General features: G+C 40.0%; 1 protein-coding gene across 5 annotated transcripts; it reads right to left on the bottom strand.

Annotated features, from left to right (window-relative positions):
• Nucleotides 1–15,917: 15,917 nt before the first annotated feature.
• Nucleotides 15,918–21,894, bottom strand: adcyap1a (adenylate cyclase activating polypeptide 1a). Of its 5 annotated transcripts, XM_046372056.1 has the most exons (7): nucleotides 21,431–21,880; nucleotides 21,123–21,227; nucleotides 20,356–20,490; nucleotides 19,556–19,660; nucleotides 18,616–18,750; nucleotides 17,961–18,081; nucleotides 15,918–16,380 (listed from the first exon to the last, which is right to left on the bottom strand). In XM_046372056.1, exons 2-7 carry the CDS (start codon nucleotides 21,218–21,220, stop codon nucleotides 16,372–16,374), a joined length of 603 nt encoding a protein of 200 aa, XP_046228012.1. In that variant the 5' UTR covers nucleotides 21,221–21,227; nucleotides 21,431–21,880; the 3' UTR covers nucleotides 15,918–16,371. The 5 variants fall into 5 exon arrangements, with proteins under 5 accessions (XP_046228012.1, XP_046228011.1, XP_046228013.1 ...); XM_046372055.1 differs by lacking the exon at nucleotides 15,918–16,380 and having other exon boundaries at nucleotides 17,052–18,081; nucleotides 21,431–21,885; XM_046372057.1 differs by lacking the exons at nucleotides 15,918–16,380; nucleotides 19,556–19,660 and having other exon boundaries at nucleotides 17,052–18,081; nucleotides 21,431–21,890.
• Nucleotides 21,895–22,794: the final 900 nt, after the last annotated feature.

Genomic DNA, 22,794 nt, shown 5'->3' with positions numbered 1-22,794 from the left:
GTTTTGTTGCATTTTAATGTGACTGCTAATGATGTTTAACTGTTTCTGTCAGTTTACATTCCAAATATTCAAAGAAATTATATTTTCTTGTTTGTTCTCAGTGTTTATCTTCATTGAAAATTTTAGTCAAACTGGGGGATATGATCTACTGATTGTAACACTAAGTGTGACTGTTAATGTAACAATCAGAAATCAATCAAAGTAGACAAATGGCTCTTAAAAAACACTGAATGTTTCAACAGAATCTCTATTGGGAGGCTGGTTTCTTCATTAACTGCTAAATCAAGCTTTTTAAAACAAGTTTAATGGTAAGATGTAGGGCAGTTTTTGTATTTTATCTCCAGGCTCGAGTACAAGAATCTGAAGAAACATGATGATGATCTATTAATTAAAGATGGTGACGTTTGAACTTTTGTGAACAGACCAGGCTGACATCCAACAAGTATTCCTCTTCACACATAACGAGACACCATGCATCTTCCAGCAGAGCCTTTTTTAAGACCAAATAAAATAATTTGTGCCTCAAGAAAAGTTATGCATCAACAGGATTCATATTGGCATCTTACAGCACTAAAGAAACTCATTATGATGTTTTTTATTCTTATCTGCTGTTTTTCATGTAAAACTAAAACAGAAAAGACAAATAATTTGCAGCCCTTATGTCTTCTTGAGCTTAGTTTTTGTTAATAATTACACATTTGCATGAAAAAGCTGCAAACAAAATGCAGTCATAAGATTATCTGGTGTCTTGTCATCTCTGGGAATTACAAGTTCAGTCTAAACTGGCAATCCTGTCTCATAGTGACTGAGTGTGTTTGGGATAAATGATGAAATAATGCAAAAGTGAGGTTTTAAGGAAGAAACAGCCTTAGCAGATTTATTGATTGTGATGAAATAAGGCTACACTAGATGAAATACGGTACAAGGATTAAAGTAACATCAGATTTCATGACTTAAAAATCAATACTTTTCCACCTTAATAGGAGGAATTTAAGAAGATATGTAAAAATTGAGAAAAATGCCCTGAGACACCAGAGGGTTAAAGAGCAAAAGAAAACTGAGCATATTCCATGGAAAATGTATGAAGCATTAAATCGTAATACATTCTCTCGCCATACAATGTAACAGTGCATACATGATGCAAGACTTGAGAATATCACATCCGTGGTTGTGCGTCTACAGTGTGAGGAGTTGTGCACAGCCTGAGAGCTGCACATACAGAGGGCATAATATTGTTCTCATAACGGTTTTCCTGTCAGGTTTTTATTATATCCTGCATGTATTGCTGCATAGTCGATATTAGAGGTTTGAGGTTACTCATCCAGAGAGGCTTTGCATTTTTAAATCTTATCTGAAAGCAGAGAAAATATGTAATTTTTCCCCTTTATAATTTGTCATGTAGAGTAGCATCACTACAGTTTGTTTCCTGATCTTTGGCTTCTTGCAGTTACCAAACATTTAATGATCTCAGTCACAGTGAGTTGATTGAGGATGACAGGCTCTGTGGAAACTGGTGACAATGAGGGAAACTACAGACTTCAAACACACACACACACACACACACATACACACATGACTCAGTGAGATCCTTGTTGCCCAGCAGGGAGGCTGTAGGGAGAGTTGATCTGTTCTGCTCTGCCTCCAGAAAATGCCAGCAGGTCAAAGCCGAACAGCTCTGAAAGCTCATGTGTGCTGTGTGCATTGCAAAAGAATGTACGTTACATACTTGTAGTGACAGTGCAGACGTGAATACAGGCTGCAGCCGAGCGCTGTGGACAGATTGCTGTGATTTCGATGTGTGGAAATGCTGCCTTCCCTCTCGCTGATCTCTGCACTTTCATGCAATCCCGGGAGTCAAAGCACATCGGGTAACGTGTCCATTCAGCTTGGTCGACAATGTGCTAAATGACAAAGACCATTTAGCCTCCCGTGGCCATCACAGCGGGGGCTTCCACCAACAGAGCCTTAATTCCAATCAAGCTCAGCCTCAAGGCCTCAGCAGCTCTATAGCATGTATTACATGTTGTCAAACCTAACATTAATGGAGTGTTTTTCCCAGTGTTTTGCTGCTGTGTTCTTAACATTTGCTAGTTAAGACTAAAAAATGTAGCACAACTGAGAATGAAACCATATTATTGGACAGCAAGCTGTCACGTAGGCTGCTGTGGTTAGACCTGTCACAGTTTTTGTTGGACAATATATTGTCGCAGAAGTAACTGGGCGATAGCGATGTTATTGTCATTTTGAGATAATTTTATGCCACTAATATATTGATAGCTTAATAATAATAATAATAAGAAAAGCGCACCCTTTCCAAAGGGGCTTTTAAGTCTTATGAATATTCAGATACTGGTGTTGGAAAGTGAGCTTTCAGGTTAATTGTATTGCCACACTTTATCATCACTGCTTTTATACTAAATTCACACTGCGGCCCATTCATGTTCTTCTCTCTCGTTTCACCAATGGCATCAAAATGGGTTTAGGCGGTGCGTTGTTACAGCCCTAACGTTAGCATGTTAGCACTGTCACTGCGAGCATGAGGAAAATCATAAAAAGGATGCACAAAATCCAAAATCTTGGTTTTCTGCGATTTCACAAGAGGGAGACATTATGCACTGACTGAGTTCTCAATCGTTCAGAGAGTCATTTTACGTAACCTGATTACGCCATTGATAAAGTAATGAAAGTTAACTTCGAAAGCACACGTGTAAGGGGCTAGAAGTAGGTTTTAGAGATTGTGAGGGAAATACAGATCATAATAATTTTCATCTAGCAAGTTAAAAATGTTACGTATGCAAGTGATTCACCAGACAAAAGAGATAGAGGCGAGACCAGTATGTCCAATGATTCACAATGGAATCTGATTGGAAGCTGGAGAGTAATTGAGTGTCCTATCATTGCCTTGATTGACAGAATAAATCAGACAGTGAGCATGTGTCTTTCCCTCAAACTTTAATGAAGGTAATAAATGGACATGAGCAAATTACCCCTGCACCACTCACTGTCATGGCTCTCCTCACACACTCACCCTCCCTCCCTCCCTCCCTCCTCCATCTCCATCAGGGAAATTCACCGTAGCACGTCAGGCTCCACGAGCACCTGATCCATACAGCAAGCGATACCAAGGCATCGCCGGGGGTCGCCATGAACACATCGAGCGTGTGAACAGATATGTTGCTCATAAAAGTGTCAGTGTGTCACAAAGATTAACAGACACAGGGAGATGTACGGCTCTGCCTCTCCGGATTTGCATTTTCAGCACTCAATACGCATGATTCTCACATTGTTTATTTAATTGTGTCACTTTTGCCTTTGCAACAAATAGCTCACAATCTCAAAAGGGTACTTATTTAAACATCTTTCTAAACATCAATTTGTTTTTTAATTTTAAATCATGTCTAGAAGGTGAACCTGTTATTTTTTCTGGAGTAAGAGGAGTTTAATAAGGCGAGATGTTTGTCCAATTAGCTGTATCTCTAATTAAATCTCTTGAAAATCAGAGGCTTCTATTAGCATAATTTCAGCTAATTACCCTCGAGAACAACACTGCAGCATAATTTGATGTCACATTTAGACAATTAGCAAATCTGGTATTTGCAAAATCTTTGACCTTCTCGGATTCAAACATTTTAAACAAGTTTTTGAACATTTAACAATGAGACATTAACTAATGAGCTGAGGCTCAGTATCATTGTTTCCTCCACACTGAGTGCTGTGTCTCCAGCATGTGCCCGCTGTCTGTGGTTAGCATTACAAAAATAACTTTTTTTGGCACAAAGGAGCCTGCCAAAACTGTGGAACAGAGCTGTCAGACAAAGAAATGAGCGATGCAAATGTTTCTGGCTTTTACATGTAATCCATGTAATTTACAACTCTAATTCCAAACAAAAGTTACTGCACTGTGAAAGAAACATGAAAAACACAAAATGTGATCATTTACAAATCCTTTTTAACACGTACTCAGTGCAGTGCAAAACAGTGCAGACACAATATACTTCATGTTTTTGTGTAATTGTTCTTTGTAAATATTTGCTTATTCTGAATTTGTTTTACACAAAGCTCACAATTGTATGGGATCAGGGATGCAGCTAAGTTTATCGAGGACTAACTGGGAGCCTGTTAAATGGTAAGGATGCTTATACGTTTATTCCTTTAAAGCTAAGTCCTTAAAGTTTGCAGGACAGAATAAAAAGTCATGAATGCCTTTCAGCAGGTCATACAAAGTCCAGTATTAAAATGTCTGCTCAGCAAGCTTTGCCACAGTTTATGTGCTTTTGAAATGTAAATAAAAGCAAGTCATTTGCGAAGCTCACGCCTCCAGTTGAAGCTTTACTGTACTGTTTCTACAGTGCAGCAAGATCATACTGAAGGTGAACTTCATTGTGAAAAGTGAGCCAAATTATTTCACACAGAGAAGGGCGCACGTCATAAAGACAGGAACATTTTTATCGCTAAATCATTTATGACATTTTTATTCAAATCCTACCCTTAAGCTAAAAATTTGTGAGGCATGTATAACCAGGACACTGCTAGCAGACAGTGAAGGACTCGGATCTGAGCCAAGGCCATCAATATACCATGAGGACTTGTATCCTCTGTGGCCCGTAGCCAGGTGAGCGACAGATTCCTATCTCACTCTATACAAACCTGAGCTACATACAAAAAGGGAATCTATTGTAAGCGGTATGAGGATAAACATTTTCAGGACCAAATGACTAAAACTGTCCAAGAAAAAAAACAGCATTCAGCAAATCCCCAAAAATGATATACGTACATACAAGTTCAAATGACAAAGCCCTCTAGTGGCCATAGCAATTATGACTCTTGACTCTCTCTTCAGGTGCAAATAAAGAAGTAGTGTGATGTTCTTATAGAGTGAAAATCTGCACAGAGAAAGTGAGTCGGGGTCAGTGGTCTGACCGTGCCTTGGGAGTCAAATGTTCACTTCCTGTTTCTCGCTGACAGTCAACTGAAGTTTAACCACAGCTGTGATCAGTCGTTCCCTTAACCTTAGCCAAGTGTTTATTACTGTCATCATGCTGGGACCCTAAACTTAACAAAGCACGATTCAAGTTGTTCTTAACCAAATCTTTATCACTGTCAAACTTATTCTGGAAGGTATGAAAACACTGTCAACCTCCTATCAGATGATCAGAAAATGTTTAGCTATTCTAAAGGACTGGGACAATCGAAGGATTTTTTTTAATTTTTTTTTTTTTATAATTTTTAAGTGAAAGAATTGTCAGCAACAAGAGGAACATTGTGTGAGAGTTCTTGGAAAGATAACTTAACAAGAAAATCAACTAATTTAAAAACCTCTGAATCCAAGAGGCTTCTTTAACTGTCCAAAACAACAACTAACTGTGGTTTTAAGAAAATCAAACCGTGTGATCACACCCTCAGTTGCACCATTTAACCATTTCCTCACTTTTACAGACAAGCAAACTTGCCATCTGGAAAGGAAAGACATTTTTTTAAAGAACTGTGTCAGAAATCCTGCTCCTCTGCCCAGCATACACTGCAAGTCATGTTTTTGTTGCTGTATACTAACGTCCTAAAGCCAAAGTCCCTTAGAGGAAACCATTACTAAGGAAACATTAGTCAGCTATAACTTATTTTGGAACTATCTGATCTAAACATCCAAACTGCAATTTCGAGCTGAAAAAAAAAATCCCTGAGAATAAGTCTAATAATTATAAATAATCCCCAGTTTCCCCTCTGTGTCAAACCCACAAACCCGCTACTTCCGCATAGACTTTTCCCAGCTATCTGTTAGCACACGAATTTCAATATATTTTTTCTTAAAAATGTTATGCCTAAATATAACAACTGACAAGAAAAAACAAGAAAGCCAAATACTTCAGATCATATAACAGTTAAATAGTTTCAAAGTTTTGGCAGGTTTTTTTTTCTTTGCAGACAATAGGAGACAAAAATGTCGTTTTATTTTTGGGTTCAAATATTATACGACTTCATGATTGACTTTAATAACCCCAACTGGTGATTAATACCAATCTGCCAGACAAAGACAAACTGCATAATGCACTCAGGGTTTGAGCTTTTAATATTTCTCATATGAATGGCAAGACTCACATCAGCTCATCAGTATACAGTGAGGTGATTCAAGTAGGCTCTGTGGAGGGAAAAAAAGAGTCACAGCACTGGATTATTAAAATGTCTGTGCGCATGCATTATCCATAGTGCTGCGAGCTGGTCTTATGAACACAATATAGCTGTTAAATGAGATTGGGAGATCATTCACCTTCATTGTTTATCACCAAGAGGCTGAGATGTGGTTTAAGGAGTTTCACAGATACAAACTTGCCAAACTTTCAAAGGGAGATAATATCCTGGCAGCAAGCATTTGAAAGAAGCATAAATCCTCTCATAACTTCATCAAATATTTACCACGCTAATTTTCGCACAGTCTCCTCATGTGTCTGCAAGCATTCTTGTCAACAAAATCACAGGATTTCTGTAATTTCCCCAAAAGGTATTTACCAACAAGACGCCAGCACAGATGAGAGTTGGAGTTATGTGGATTGTGGATCATCGTCTCCTCAGCTGCAGGGGCTCCACACTCGTGTTGCCCATAACAGTAGTGAGCCAGACAGGAGCAATTATTCACCATAAAGCAACGTAGCACTGGCTGAGAGTAAATTACAGAGAGAGCCTCGACCAATTACGTCTTCTAATGGTGGGACAAATCTCATTTGACACTATAACACCCTTGCATTGAACGGGACCAGTAATGAGCAAGTCGTCATTCCTGCAAAACAGAATGCAGAGAAAAGAGGAAAACATTCATCATGGGTGATGCCTCCTCTCAATTAAACATGAAGAAAGGTTTCTGACATAATTACACCAAGCTCACTGAGACTTTTATCACAACCTTTTAATGGTATAAATCAGCTGCTGGTAAAAACATTGTGTAAGGGGAATACTTTTGTTTAACTGGATACCCTTGGGTATAAGCATAAGCTATATAAGCTGAGGAAACTCAGGGTCAGGTGAGCACCCATTGTCATTAGAAAGACATCACTTTGCATAAATGAAAATGTCTCCCTAAGAACACACAGACCATAAGGGGCACCATTAATAATGCTCCCACCTCTCGTGTCGTAGCAAATCACCTCGGGGTCACATGCCGGTAGGAACTTTGACAGTATGTTATAATTATTTGCAGGAAACTACAACACAATGTTAAATGGAGTCAGTTTCTATTGTAAATGAAATGACGCTTGCATCTTGTTAACACCGTCTCATATTCTTCAGAGGCAGAAGGCAGAATACATTTTTAATGATATTCCAGCTGTCTGAGGAAGAGCTTTCACTTGAGACGTACCTAATGTGAATGTTTTTTAGCCATCATCATATTATTTTTAAGTGCATCTTACATGTGCGCTATAAAAATAATTAAACCAAAAGGTAACCTCTGTTTTTTTATTCAATCTGAACCCTATTTTCCCCATTGTTTTAAATTCTCTAAAGGAGATCTTTGAAACTGGTCCAAGTCTCTACACAGTGACTGATGTGTTAGCTATTCCTACTATGTTAATATAAAAAGCAAATGATCCCAGAGAGAGGACAAGGCCAGGGTGTGTTTCAAGATCTGACATGTTTATAAATATCTGAAGCACAAATTAGATTTACTGGTTGGGACTTTTATTGTAGCTGTGTGACTGTTCAATGTGAGTTTTAGTAGTAGTGTGTGTTCCAGCAGATGTTACCATTGTCATTATTCACTCTGGACTGAACGTGCTGAACGAGAGAAACAGGAATGTCTTCTCTTCATATTTCATATTATCATAAGACACACTTTATGATCAGTATGAGACTAAAGTCAGTTATAGTGCAGATAGTGTTTTTTCTCTTACAATGCGGTCAAAATATGGCTCTTTTGCGAGTCTCTGTAAGCCACTGTGGCACTCGGCCATGTTGTCGGATAAATATATGACATAATTAAGTAGGTTCAAATGGAGCCCCATGACGTGAGGAGGAGCACAGAATACATAGGATGACACCCATGAGTGCTACCACATGTTTCCAAACACACAGAAACAATCTTTACTCAATGATTCAGGGTTGTCAGCAGATATGGTGTGCTCCATCTTTTTTAATAAGCTCCGAGCTTTACTGTCAGACAATAATGCTGCTGATTCTGACATAAAGGGGTTGTTTGTTGCTCAGCTGTGATTTTTCAGGGGATGCAGGGGGACAAATAGACGAGCATCATGTATTTTTCAGTACTTTACGCTTCAAGGAAACCATACGTTGTTTTTTTTTTTGTGAAAGGAATACATCTTTTCCATCTTTACATCCTTAGAGTCTCCAGCTGCTGAGTCGCTTGCGGTTTCTTTTTGTGCTTGTATTTCGATCACACCTCTGATATCTTATTTTGGCATTATCAGCTACAAAACGATGATGTCAATGCTTTTCAGTTGCTGAAAATGTTCTGGTTTTTCAGTCATTCGCTCCCTGCTGCTTCATCAACACTTCCGCCCAGCAGCATTACCTCAGGAGAAATCTGAGAAGACAAGAGGCTTTATTTCAGGAGCAGTCACTGTCTGCTAAGATGAACTGTGAACAGCTAAAGATAGAGGCTCTATTTTAGTAAGTGAAGATATTAAAGATACATATGAAACAGGCAGAGGCAGAAGATGAATGATAGCACACTCATTCAGATCCTGGCCGACTACAAAGCTGCTTTTGTCAAACATCCAAAGGTTATCTGCAGTCAGCGAGAACCAGTGTAATTATGGATGTTTAATTGACAAAGGTTAGTTAGCTGCTAATTAGCGGTCGTGCTGCAAATTAGTTTGACATCTGAGAAACAAAGCTGCTCCTATTTTTGGTCATTAACCCACTGACTCTTTACTTAAATCATTACAGTTAGTGCACGTTGGTATTTTAGGGGCACCTGCCAACAGAAAAACAAGAAAATTTGCTAACTGTTTGCTAATAGTAGCTCTAAAATGAGCATCAAAGAATGAGGCTGTTTAATAGTTGGCTGTGGGAGTAGTTACACAATCAGAATGTGCTTATGATGCCATAGGCTCAGTCATACTTTTAGTTACTGTTGCCTTTACTCCATTGCTACCATAGCACCAGTATTGTGGGAACTGGCAAGGGTTCAAATTTAATGGACGTCATTGGTATGTAAAAGTCCTGCACTTCACTTTACAGTTTTGAAGCATTTGTACTTTACTTATTCCGTTTTAGGCCAGATGTTAAAATTAGCACTTATTTTTTACTCAGCCTACAACATTTAAGTACAGCTCGCACGTTAGCATACATTAAAAATACTGAACCAATAGTACTATAACACTGACAGTAGTAGTATGGTTGAAATTTTGAATGCAGGACTTTTACTTGTACAGTAGTGAAGATCCAGTGACTCATTTACTTCACCACAGATTGGTTAATATTCAGAACAAGCTGTCTAATCATGTATGACAGGAAATTAATTGTAATGGTCATGCAGTTATTGCTCAGCTAATTTAGAACTATCTCTCAGCTTGAGTCATATCCAATTACTTTTCTTATTTGTCTCCTGCTTATTTGTGTGTCATCACAAAGGTGGCCACTTAAAAGGGTTAAAAGAATCCATGAAATCTTATTAGGTTCCACCTCACTTTGGCAACTGGAAAGACTGATGGAGGAAACCTCAATGAAGATGAATAAGTGGAGCCTTTCTTGAAATGCCAGCCCAGTGCGACTGCTGAATTGATGTGGAGCAAGAGGAATGAATGGATGCTTTACAGAGTCAGTGTAGAGTTGGTCGTGCTCAGTTAGGGTGCAAAACTTTTTGTTTTGAAAGAAGGTGCGGTCTTTGCCTACCCTTAAAGCCGCCCTAATCAAAAGAGATGTATCATATAACAGTGGACAAAATGATGATGTAAAAGATGTTGCTCCTGGTGATGAACCCATTGAGCCTCAATTCATGTCCATGTGTTCAAGAAAAATGATATGATGGACATGTTTTTTCCAACTGTGTTCGAAATGTACGAATTTAACTCGTGTATGGTTTGCAGAAATGTTAAATGGTGACTGGGTGTGGAGCAATCATAAACATTTTAATAAGACTCTAGAAATAATATTCAAATAATGAAAGCATGCCTCAGGCTCAAAATGAATGTGGCCCCACTCACCTTGACTGGACCTCGGGTTATGTTATTGAATAAACTTTTAGTCCATTTTGTGCTAATATACCCTATAAATGTTAAAAATAAACATTTACTGTAGCATATGTACATAATAAAAGATTTCCTAAAAAAAACTAGAACTATTTTCTCTTTAATCCATACCTTTAATATGTTTTTCAACAGGCTGTAAAGGAACAAAAGACGGCTAAAAAAAAGTATGATGCTCTATTTTAAGAGATGAATGAATGCTCTATTCTGGCAGCATTGGTATCTGATTTATCCCTGCTTGCGGTATACCTCCTGAAACAACAGAAGACAGGTATATCCACATCAGCACGAGTGTGATAAATTAATTCGCCCTCTATTTTTAGCAGGATTTAGAGCAAGCAGCTCCACTGATTTATCACCACCACCTCACTGGTGTCAGATGAATGATGAACGTCTAGATATGAAAACTACCACAACAAGACACTTTATGGCCTTGTTTTTCTTTGCTTCTGTGACCTCCCGACACACTGGGCAAGAGCGTGCATGTAATGTGCTGAGAAGTGCGTGATTTGATTGTGTACATATCTGCCAAATGTGTCTGTGACCTTCTTCATCGTCTACACTTGCGGGGTTACAGCCACTGTCTCTCCTCAGTGATGATTTTCATGAGGTAATTCTTTGTGCTAACGGAGGGATCGATTAGCATGACGTCAGTAGATGCATATTAATGGCACCGTGGCCTGTGTGAGTGCTCAGTTTTGCCTCGAGACCTACAGTAGCTCTAATGATGTGAGGAAAATGACATCAGGGGTCAGCTGACAGCCCAATAATGAGTACAGCATTCAGTCTAAATCCAGGTACATGTTCCCCCAGCTCTGGCCTCTGAACCCAGACTGCCCATGACGTCTGAGCCCAGAGAATGCTAATTGGGCTCTGATGTACTGTATGGTGTCCACAGAGAGACAGAAGGTGGAGGAGGAGTGTGAGAGATGGATTGGGTGTATGCTGTAGATGTGCAGGCTATTAAATATTAATTTATTATTTAGATATTGGGTCTTTGTTCAGATTCAGACTACAGCACATTACACTTCAGCCAGAAAGGTGGGATGAAGAGTTGACATCTCTCTCCACTTAACAAGGTGTGCTGTGAACTGCTGTCAGCTCTCTCTATTCCCTATACACTCACAGCTCAGAAACAAACACACACACACTCACACACACACACATCTCTGTAACTGAGACTACTGCAAACAAATTGCCAGCTGCTTGGCCTTTTCTAAATGCCACATATCCTCTCTGTGGCCCACTATACATATACAGACCGGATACAAATCTGTTAAATCTGCAATTAAATTTTATTTAATTGATCCAGTGATGTTTTTGCAATTGAATGACCGTTTGAGTCATTCTTCCTCAAAGTGAGCCTGTGCAGCTATTGTGGCCACAAGTGACATGTATGGAAAAATGATGAATTCATAACTGCAACATGCTGCTCGTATACAACACGGATCAACACACCCACATTCATACATTTCGCTGGGATAAGCCACTGCTATCCCAGCCTTATGCTGACTAATCCCTCTGACTGTAGGCTGCACCTTACCTGTGGAGTGATGCATTCTAAGGGAAGTCAGAGGCCAGCAAACTGGCGTTGTAGAAAAGTCCATTAATACCTTATGTTCGGTACTGATCACAGTTTGGAGCTGAGACTGAAACTTGTATTGAACTGAGCAACTTTTTGTTGCTGTGAATTTTGAGTTTTGTTCATAAGATGAAGAATTTTGTAATTCCAAAGCCAAGGACATCAGAAGCTTTTTCAATTTGATATGAATCAGATTCTTTTTCAGGTATGAATATGGTCAAAATTATACAAACCGAAAACTGGTGCAAAATGTTTCCGTAGATTTTGTGCCAGTACATAAGCATTATATTTCTTTTTGTTGCCCATCCTTAACCACACCTTAAGCATAGTTTATTGCTTAAGGTGTCTTTCCCAAGACTAGCTATGAATGTTAGTTACACAGAGTTATCCTCTTCCGTTTTCTAGCATGCACTATGCATTTATTTGAGGAAGTTGCATTTTGCTGCCATTTAGTTGGTACAAAAACAAGTCAGACTATTCGGGCTATTCTTTGTAAACACTGCTCAAAACCTCATACCAAACATCTCAGACCCCGTTAACACTCATGAAAAAATGTCTCCTCGTTTCAAAGGTGTCAGCTGAGAGACCCAAAGCCAGAGTCTATCTACTCCTTTAACAAATTTCTCTTTTCTGCCATTAAAGAAATGACAGATCTCACCGGTGTAAATACAGCAGTAGCTTTCCATATTGGCTGAACTTTTGCACTGTGCTGCAGTCAAGCGGGGCCAGGGGGTGACACTGATGAAAAGGCTTCATGTGGATTCACCCTCCAGAAAGCTGTCACTCAGACAACCCCCAAAGGAGAAGGATGGATCCTGGGTTGAAGCTCAGAGTTTTGGTTGTGGGAGTAGGGTTTGAATATGGAAGAGAAAGAACTGGAGTATTTTAAGCCGCTGCTGGCTAACAGCAAAGTTGGATTTGGCAGAAAGAGAGAATAATTTGAACAATGATCTTATCATATATTTATTCTGAAGGTCATGTAAGAAATTCAATTAGGCTTTTCATCAGGTTTCATTCACTGTCCAATGATGTTTATGACCCAGTGCCTGCATGACACAACATTGTCAGCTACTCAGGTTAGAACTAATTAGCAAGCAAGGATACTACTGCAGATGGTGAACATTAAACTCAACATAGGCATGTTATTATTGTCAGTGTAAGCATGTTAGCAAGCTGATGTTACCATTTAGCACACTGTGCCTGAGTACAGTCAACCGCTAGCATGACTGTAGCCTCTTAGTCTCTCCCTCCCTCTTCAGGCTTCTTAAGCCTTCAAACAAGACAAAGTGAGAGGGGCAAAATTACTGTTTGGCTCAGAACTGTAGAATTTTAGTCTGTTTGCCAACATCTGTCTTTGAATTTTTGTTGATTTTCTTCCAATGAGTTGCTCAAATGTATAATTCACATTTCCCCCAGTACTGCTGAATTGTTTGTGCTTTTAGTACATTTTCTATCTGTCTCTCTTGCTGGGCTATATGAAAGCTTCGGTCTTATTGTGTGAGCCTGTCTGTGTCGTTCTTTATGTCTGTGCACGTTTATGAATCACCAGGTATTACTCAAGCCCATTTTCCTCTATCAGCCCCTCCCTGCAACTTGCCTTTGCAGCCAGTAAAAGACACCATATCTGAGACTGAAGCCATTTGAATGAAATATATCAACGGTGATCTTTGGGTGCCCAGGAAGGCCACCGGCGCCCCGCCCAATCCCAACACATCCTCCTGGGACTGGTTTCCTGGCAACACTGACTGATTGGGTTAGCAAGGTTAGGAAAGGGTCTGGCATAGGCCGGAGGAATCAGATCACTCCATTGATCATCTTGTCCTTGCACTCCTCTGAGAGCTAAAGCCACAGCCACAAAACCAAAGCCCTACCATCACGTCTGAGAGGGGGTTATTACACATACAAAGACACACACAAGGGGGAGCAGAGGGAGACATGGCAGGCTTTGTGCGGTTGCTTGGTCTAACATCCCATCACATCGCGGTCACAAGCGATGTGATTGTAATAAAAGCACCGCCCTACAGAGAACAGTGAGGCGGGTGTAGACACAACCCTTAGATGTCCAGAAGAGGTTCCGCTCTGTGGTGACCTATTATCAGATATTATGGGATATGGGGGATCTGTGTGAGGTAGCTGCAATTTGGCTTGACTCACAAGTATAAAGAAAAGTGTCAGATGTGGAGGAACAGGGTGGAGGGCTGTAGAGTGGGTGGTGGTATCCCCCTGAGGTCTGAACAGGAGGGAGATTTAGCCTTTTTAATCTTTTACAGCTATCACTTTGTGTATTTAACATCCTGAAAGTAACTATATGAGCTTGAACTTGGGCTAATGTTTTCCATCCAAATCAGACTTCATTGCTTTGCTTGTTTGATCTTGTCATTTGACACTGAAGCAGGGTTGCAACTAGCAAGTTTACAGAGAAAAACAATGATATTTATACAAAGATAACATACTTTTTTCACAGAAGTCATTTTTACATGTCATGGAAGGAAAGTAAGACCCATGACAAACAATAATAATAAATCCAGTGAGCACAGAAGCCCTGGGATTAGTTCACTTAAATGTAATGTAATGTCATTATCAATATCATTCACCTGTGCTTGTCCTGCTTTGACCTGTCAAATTGTCTGGTAAAAAAAAAAAAGTCTGTTTGGTGGTTAAATGACTGACTAAGGCAGTAATAATGCACAAGTTGTTATAAAAATATTCATACATGACAGACAAGATTCCCACTGTATGAAATTAGGTTTCTTCGCCTGTATAGCAGCTAGCAGCTAGCAGACACCGGTCTTGTGTGTGTTTGTGTGTATGTGTGTGTGAAACACCCAAACTGATTTGTTTAAGTTTGCGCAAGGAATTTCAATCCAAATTCAAAAATATATTGTATATATAATTTCACAGAAGACTACAAAGACAGAATATTATTACATTTTCACATGCAGATTATCATAATAGCTGCTGGTTCTTTTTCTGTCAAGTGAGTAACCAATTAGTTGACTAATTGTTCACTAAAATAAATGTGTACAGGACATTTCCAACAAACTGAATGATGCAAAAGTGCTGCTGCATCGCAGCCTGCATCTATTAGGAGTCTGTCTTGGATTCGCCATATGAAAACGTGTCCATTTAATGTTAAACATTCAATAACCCAAAAAGTTTATTATAAAGGAGTGTTCTGCCATAGAATTAAACTGCATTATTCAGTTTATTTTGTGATATGGTTCATGCTTTAGAGGCCTGCTGGGGAAAACTGATTTCTCCCACCAGATTATTTTAGGAGCATGGCCATCAAAGAAAGGTATATTTCTATTTTAACACATGTAAATGTATTCCCTCATTTCTGTGCATGCTTAGTCGAAACCACCTCCCACCTCCAACCCCAACCCCCCCCCCGGGTCTTTTGCTTCACGAGTCAACATTGTTGTTTTTGGCACAAAATGAATGCACCCGTGTTGAGACAGGCCAACTGTTCCACCAGTACTGCAGGCCTTTGGTGGCGCCTGCTGTAGTCCTGGAGAGGTGTAAAGTGCAGCGAGGCAGTGTGCGTTGTGGGCTGGGTGATCCCTCCCACGTCTCTTTACTCATGATATCCCGGGGGGAGGCAGGCAGACACCCAGCCAACTGGTGTCACTGTTCCTCCGCCAAAGCCACTGAGTCGCCATGAAAATGGGGCACAGATTTGGATCAGTTGTTCTCCTCTTCACCAGCTTCATTATTGTGGTTTATAGGTTTATTTTTCAACACCTTGTAGTTGTTCACCATCCGCATGGCTACAACACATGATACCCACACTGAGAAAAAGAGGAAACTGATGGACACTTGTTATTTCAGCATGAATATGTTGTTTTGTCTCATTCGATTGTGTGTGGTCATTTCGATGCCTCATATTGCTAATGTCTCCCCCGGAGATGTCCACAAGGTGACAAGCTGATTTTTCTCTTTATGTCTTTCATAGCTCCTTCCTTATAACTTCACATACTGTTAAAACTGTGCAGGGAGGGTCTATCTCCATTATAGGAGTATAATGAATTTGGTCTTTACTCTTCATTTTCCCCCTCTTCAATGCTTAAATGTGTCTTAAGTTGAAGACTTATGGTGATATTGGCTTCAAAGATTAGACGAAATTTTTGTTGTTTACAAAAATTTATTCATACAAATCTTACAACACTTTTTTTTTAAACATTTATTGACCCTTGCAGATCACCATTTGAAGTAGTAATCTAATCACTTTCTACACAGTAAAGATATATGTCTTTGAAGATTATTTCATTTTAGTAAGGCTGTTGGCGCTTTCATTATCATACACATAATGTTTCATGGAGAGCGGGAAAATGATCTTTCCCTCTAGTTTCACAAAAATCTACACCTACTGAACAAAGTGCAAAAGAAAGCAGTGCAAGCAAGAACGCTTGATGTCTAACGTGGATGCTACTAAAGATCCTATCAAACGTCTGTGAAACACAAAAACAACAACAACAAAAAAGTGAAATGTAAGCTGATGATGTGCAGCATTGTAGGGCCACTAAATAGCCATCTGTGATTCATGGCGATTTTAAAGTCGATGCAAGGCACCACAGCCGCAAACTGCTTCCTGCGTCACAAAGCCTAGAGGAGAATGCAAAATTAAAGAAAGATTGATACAGTAAACACAGATCGAATAACTTTTTTTCCCCCTGTTGTTTTAAAACTAACTAGCTTTTTCTGCAAATATGTGGATTCTTTCCTCAAATTTGGTGAGAAGTGTGCACATGGGGGTCGAACCAGTAAGACTGACATTCACTGCAACTTTTGAAATGCGATTTATTTAGTGTTCGGTCTGAGATCAGCATGTTCTTCTTGTTCATTCGGCCTTGGCTTCCTTTATTCCTTTTCTCTTAATATCTGCACGTGTTTTCTTCTTGTGTACTTATATCTTATCCTCCCTCATTGTTTAATATAATCATGTCATAGAGTCAGTTATGGTGGCCTTTGTGCCATGTTGCAGGTAGATAATAGAAAGAGACCGCTTTAAATGTCCAATCGCAGCTGTTTCTTCATGTGCAGTTTAACATTTGGTTACAAAATGGTTTAGTCACAGGGCCTAGAAGATAAAGCATGACATTAGACTGAGAGATTCTTGCCAGCAGTAAAATACATTCAGATAATTCTCCAGAGGACAAAGTTTCAACATACAGCTTGTGTAGAAATGTCAGTGAGGCGATCAGAACACAAAACAACATCCAGAAATGACAAGTATGTATGTTTGCAGTATTCAGAAAGCAAGCAAAACCATCTAGTTGGAGTTGTCTGCACAGACTCGGTGGCTAGTGCAATTACTTTAATCATGCAGTCTACTTAGTTTTTTTTTTTTTTTTTTTTTTACATTAGTTCACATGACAGAAAAGGGAAGCACAATAGACCCAGAAGGCTCAAACACGAAAGTTCAAACTGTACTCGTATGTCTCTCACAAAAAGAACAAGTCGATGGATAAGTTACCATGTAACAAGTATCATTTCTTGCCGTTTTATATTTTTGATATTTTTTTTCTTTTTTCTTTTCTTTTTTGGACATGTTAGCTTGATTCAGATGTTAGTGATACTTATTATATGGACAGAGAGACATGAGAAAACCTTCAGCAGAATAAGAGGTTTCCAAACACACAGAAACCAGTTGATAGAAACACAAGATTGGCACTTTTACATGAGTCAAAGGTGTAAGCTCAATCTGTAAACGCTGCGGAAGAATAGGACAAGAACAACCTCAGAAGTACTCTGGTCCTCATCTCAGATTTGGGATTTTTGACTTTAAAAAAATGGATAACTGGCATTTTGAAAACTTCTAAGGCCAACAGGGCTCTCATCTGGTCTAACCCAGATCTGCTAAAATAATTTCTTATCATCATAGCATCATCCTTGCATCCACAAACAGGACACAGATAAATCTTTTGTGTCAATCAACAGTGATATGTATGACATATCGGTCTAAGCAAAGTCACTCCACATTGTGCGATTGGGTGGGATTCAAAGTGAAACTGTGTGAGACTCTAGAGAGACAGGAGCACAAATGAGGTGGAAGGAGAAGAAGAAGTCGGGTTTGAGTGTTTGGAGCAAGATCACAAGGTTGAGAGTTAAAGGTGAGAAGAAAAGGGAGGGGACATGAGACGCCCCCGCGAGGACACGGCCTCAGCAAAGAGCCTGAAACTCACCGGAAATTCAGGAGAGAACTGTTTCAGCCAGTCTCCCAAAAAAGCCTCAAACTCATCCCCGTCCGGGAGGGCATCAAAGTCTATGTCTTGTAGGATTTGGTGAAAACCTATGTCTTCAAGGCTGTTGTGAATAAAGACAACTAAACTCTTAATGTCACTTTACAAAAAGCAGCATTCAGTACATTGATTGTCTTTTAAACTATTTATTTTCCTCACAATCATATCTTTTCACTGAATGTTTAAAAGACAGGGCTGTATATATATATCGTCATGTCAACAATTGTCTCCCCTCAATAAATAGGTCTAAAAAAAATAAATCAATGAATACATAAATAGAGGCTATTTTTTTTTAAATGAACAAAAATTGGTCCACAAAGTATATGTCCTCAAGTGCTTTAAGTAAAAAATAAAAACAATATTATTATCAAAATATTCATTTTAATGGCTTACTTCATACATAAATACATGTTTAGGAACACAAAAGCAATCCACTGATTGTTCAGATCTCAAAATGACTTCATCTGGGGCTGCACACATTTAAGTTTGTTTTTTTTGTTTGTTTGTTTGTTTGTTTTTTTTGTATTTCAGGAAGGGGAGGGGAGGATGCTACAAATATGCCAGCCGGCGTCCTTTGTTTCTAATTCTCTGTCTATACCTTTTCCCAAGGACTGCCGCCAGGTATTTCTTGACTGCCATTTGCTTTCGGTAGCGGCTGTAGCTGTCTGTGAAGATCCCGTCTGAGTGTCGCTTGGACAGAGGCTCTGGGCTGTCCTCCAGTGTTTTTCCCCCGCTGTGTGTGAGAGAGACAGGGACAAGAGGCAGGATTCACTACCTTCACACTGATGCATTTATATTCACATGCCCCCCCCCCCAAACTCCCCGTATGTACAGCCTGTGGTGCTGAACTGAAGAGCACGTGAATTAATGCTGGGGGGATCTTTATATCACCTCAGAGTTATAATAGTTTGATCATCCCCATTTTGTTCAGAAGAATGCAGCCTGGAAAGCTACAGGGACCCAAAGTGTGCCTTCATTTGGGAGCATATTAGTCACCATTTAGCTGATTCCAGAGCAAAGCCTTTATTGTCTTACACAAATAATCTGTGCAAAATGAACTCACAGATGTCTAAACTCATATTCTGTCTTTGTTTAACCTTTAACCCATCCCAGGACGTTTTCACATTTATTTTCCACCTACATAAGGCTGAAATAATTGCCCCACCCTGCACCCCACCCTAACCCTTTTCATCAGGAACCACTGGGACTCCATGTTATAAATTATTCATATGGAAATAAATTTAAGACCCAGCAGCGGGCTCAGAAAATGACACTTCCCGAATCAATCAAGTGCCCATTTGTGCTCTCCATGACGATCCCATGGCATTAATATCGGCTGATTGAGGGGTGGGGGGCGGCGAGGGCGCCAGCTTTGGCTGCACGCTGGGAGATAATGGGACCACAGACATATACAGTACATATAACAGCGTGAATTATGAGCATTTAAAGGGATCAGTCCAAAAGAAACACATAGAAGCACATAGGACAGGAAACATTAAGTATAAAAGAAGAGGTGACAACCAAGAAGATGCTCTTACCCTACGCGTTTTGCCATCAGAGAATGCAGATATTTCCTTGCTGATAACTGACCCAGCGCTTTCCTGTAGGCTTTATTAAACATGCCGTCTGCATGCCTTTCCGTTCTGGGATGATAGATAGCCACACAGTAAAATCACCACACACCAAGTAGCTGCACTGCAAAAAATCTTAAAAGTCAATTATAGATAATATTTTTTTTTCTTTGTTTTTTTTTAAACTGGAGGAAGCGACAATTATAATAAAAGTGGGTTTAAGTGTGTTTCACTTGTGTCTTTGGGGTGTTTTCTCAAAATAATAAGCCCTGCCCTGTTTCGAAATTTCTGCTGAAAACGGCCATCTTGGCAGGAAATTTCACTTATTTTAATATATATAAAAAAAGATTTTAAAACTACAATACAGATGTTTTACAGCTTAGCTTTTACAGCGCTTCGTTTTGGAGCAATTGGAAGATGTTAATTCACGCCCGTCTTTTTAAAGAACTTGTTAATTTATTCGTCTAAGCTCCCCTGGGATTTCAGACAAAACAAAGACTAATTTCGGTGAAATAAAAATAATAATAATAATAAAACAAAACAAATAAAACCTTCGTATCCCTTTTCATCGCGTTAAAAGTTACTGACAACATTTCGACGGTACGTTACACTGATCACACAAAACGCACAACATAACTGGACAGAAATAGGACTACAGAGATGAGATGTTCAACATGAAAGTGTCCAACGTTGCGGGAAGGGAGGGAGGGGGGAGGAGGAGGAGGAGGGGGGGAGAGAAAAGTTTAAAAACTGGTGATGATAGTCACCTTTTCTCTGCTGGGTAATACAAAGAGTAGACATCGTCAGCGACAGACGAAGGGCTTCTCACGTCCATTTGGTCTCTGTCATAATCCAGGGACGGTAAGGAGTGTCCCCCCTCATCATAGAGCTCACTGTCAAGTCTGAAAGAAGCACACACGTTTTCACTTTCAGCTGTTCTCCAGTGTGTGAGGCGTGACACCACCTTAAAACATCTTCCCGTTTCCAAGGAAAGATCACCCAACACGTTTAACGAATTCCCGTGGAGACTTCACATGTTCTGACTTTTAAACACAAATGCATCATTGCATAGACTTACCCACCATAAATGTTAACTTGCCGCCACAGTTTATATGTACACATCCTTTTTATTCGATGTTGTACAAAACATTTCTGCGAAAGTCAGGACTCTCAGCCTTATCTTTGCACAAAAACATTTTCTATTAATTATCTAACCACAAAAATTGGTGGATTAATGGCCGCGGGACACATTTAGAGGCTGTACTTCGCTGCCTCAGTAGTCTAAATTACATTACCGCCGCTCCCTGGTGAATGTTTCTGCGCAATTATTTCTGCGTGAGCAGCTTTATGGATTGGCTGTCAGATGATTTTATCCAGTAATCCAATAGGCTCTTATAGCGACAGACATAAACTGTGAAGGAGACCCGGTCTTTTAGCCTGTAGCCTACCCTGCAGCTGATGCTCAAGTTCCCCTTTCAAAGTGAAATCAGCACCTGGAAAGCGACACTTAAGCGACAGGTAAAAGTGTACATACCTAACACTGGGGAAGCTAAGCCCCACAGGTGAGGAGCTGACGCTGTGATGCATTATGATTCCATAGATGAGTAAGGCTAAAGTCGCTTTACTAGACATTGTCCTGCTGCAAAAGAAAAAAAAACGACATTAAATGAGTGTATGAGCACAATTCAATACAAGATTCTGTTGTTCCCTGAAATAATTAGTTACTTTCACGCAAAACCCGTGAGTTTCTAAAAGAAAAAAAACAGCCATACCCGACTTCACCCCAAACTCCCTCTACTTTTACGCTGCGTAAAAACCCCACCGAAAAGAGCCTCCTCTTACCAGTTGAGAGACGCTGGACGCGATCCGCTGAAGACCTCAACTGGGAGAGTGAGATAGGATCTCTATCTCAGTCTCTCTCTCTCTCTCTCTCTCTCTCTCTCTCTCTCGCTCTCTCTCTCTCTCTTCTCTTCCTCTGTTCCCTGTTCTTCCTCAGTCTTCTTCTCGGAGTGTGCAGTCCTCCGTGCGCCCGCAGCTCAGTTCTCCGGGATTTCTACGTGTACTCGGTCATGGGCGGAATGAAGAGCGTCGAACATCTGTCTGCGGAGAACTTTCCTGCGTCCTAGGAACTTAACTCCCCTTGGTGTTTTATTCATGAATCCGAAAGGCATGCCTTTTTCACTTGTCACGTAGGTGTAAGGGGGGGTGGGGGGCGCTGCGTCATCCCCCTTCCCATTGGAGTGCATCCTCCTTCCGCGTCAATGAAAGACCCTGGCCACATAAAAAAAAAAGAAAAAAGTAGAAAAAAATAATAAATAAATGAAAAACAACAATGGCCCTTGATTTCAAATATGATCATTAATTATACAGTGAGTTAATGTCAATATCCGACGTCACGCCATTAAGAGGAGCACGTGGGGATGGGATGGAGGGAGCTGTCCGGTGCTGAACCACGACCGACGGCCCCCCCTCTGCAAAGACCTTCCCCCAACTAAGGCGCCAAAGAGAAGTCTCGGAGGCCGCTCTTGATTCCCCAGCATTGTTTTAAATTATTTTTCCCCATGTGCCACCTTGTAAAGGTCAGAGATCAGTTACACAACCAGACATTTAAGTGTTTTTCTTAGGTTTTCAGTTAAAGGAGCTTTTAATCCCAAATAAGGCAATGCATGACGTTCACTGGACAGTGACGAAAAGCTGACGTATTATTAGCATATTTATATATTTAATTATTGTCCTTTGTAGCTCTCCAGTGCTGAAATGTGACTGGCAGCTACTCTGGGGAGCCAGAGATGCTTCTGAGGCTTCATTTATAGTAAGTATATTTATAAATGTCTTTCCACCTCTGTTAAGGTCTGAGGTCAGCCTCAGTTACACAGCCAGATACTTAATGGTTCGAACCTGAGTCATTCAGTTTAACCACTTCAGTTTCCCCTTTCAGTCACTTGACTGTCGTACAACACATACAATTCAAGTAATCGATGAACAGCCTCAATCCAGTGGTGGAAAAGTACTCAGCTCCTACATTAGTATAAGCACCAACATGACAATTTAAACACACTCGATTACAAGTGAAAGCGCTGCGTTCAAACTCCGCTACTATCAGCAAAATGTACCAAGAAGGATCTGATCTGTTGTCAGTGATCTGTTATTACTTGATGAGCTTGTTCATAATGCTGCACCAGATGCTAAGCAGCACTTTACTGCTG

Source organism: Scatophagus argus, chromosome 18 (assembly GCF_020382885.2).
Source record: "Scatophagus argus isolate fScaArg1 chromosome 18, fScaArg1.pri, whole genome shotgun sequence".
Lineage (NCBI taxonomy): Eukaryota > Metazoa > Chordata > Actinopteri > Scatophagidae > Scatophagus > Scatophagus argus.
The sequence above is the reverse complement of the archived record's forward strand: the minus strand, read 5'-3'. Positions and strand labels throughout refer to the sequence as shown.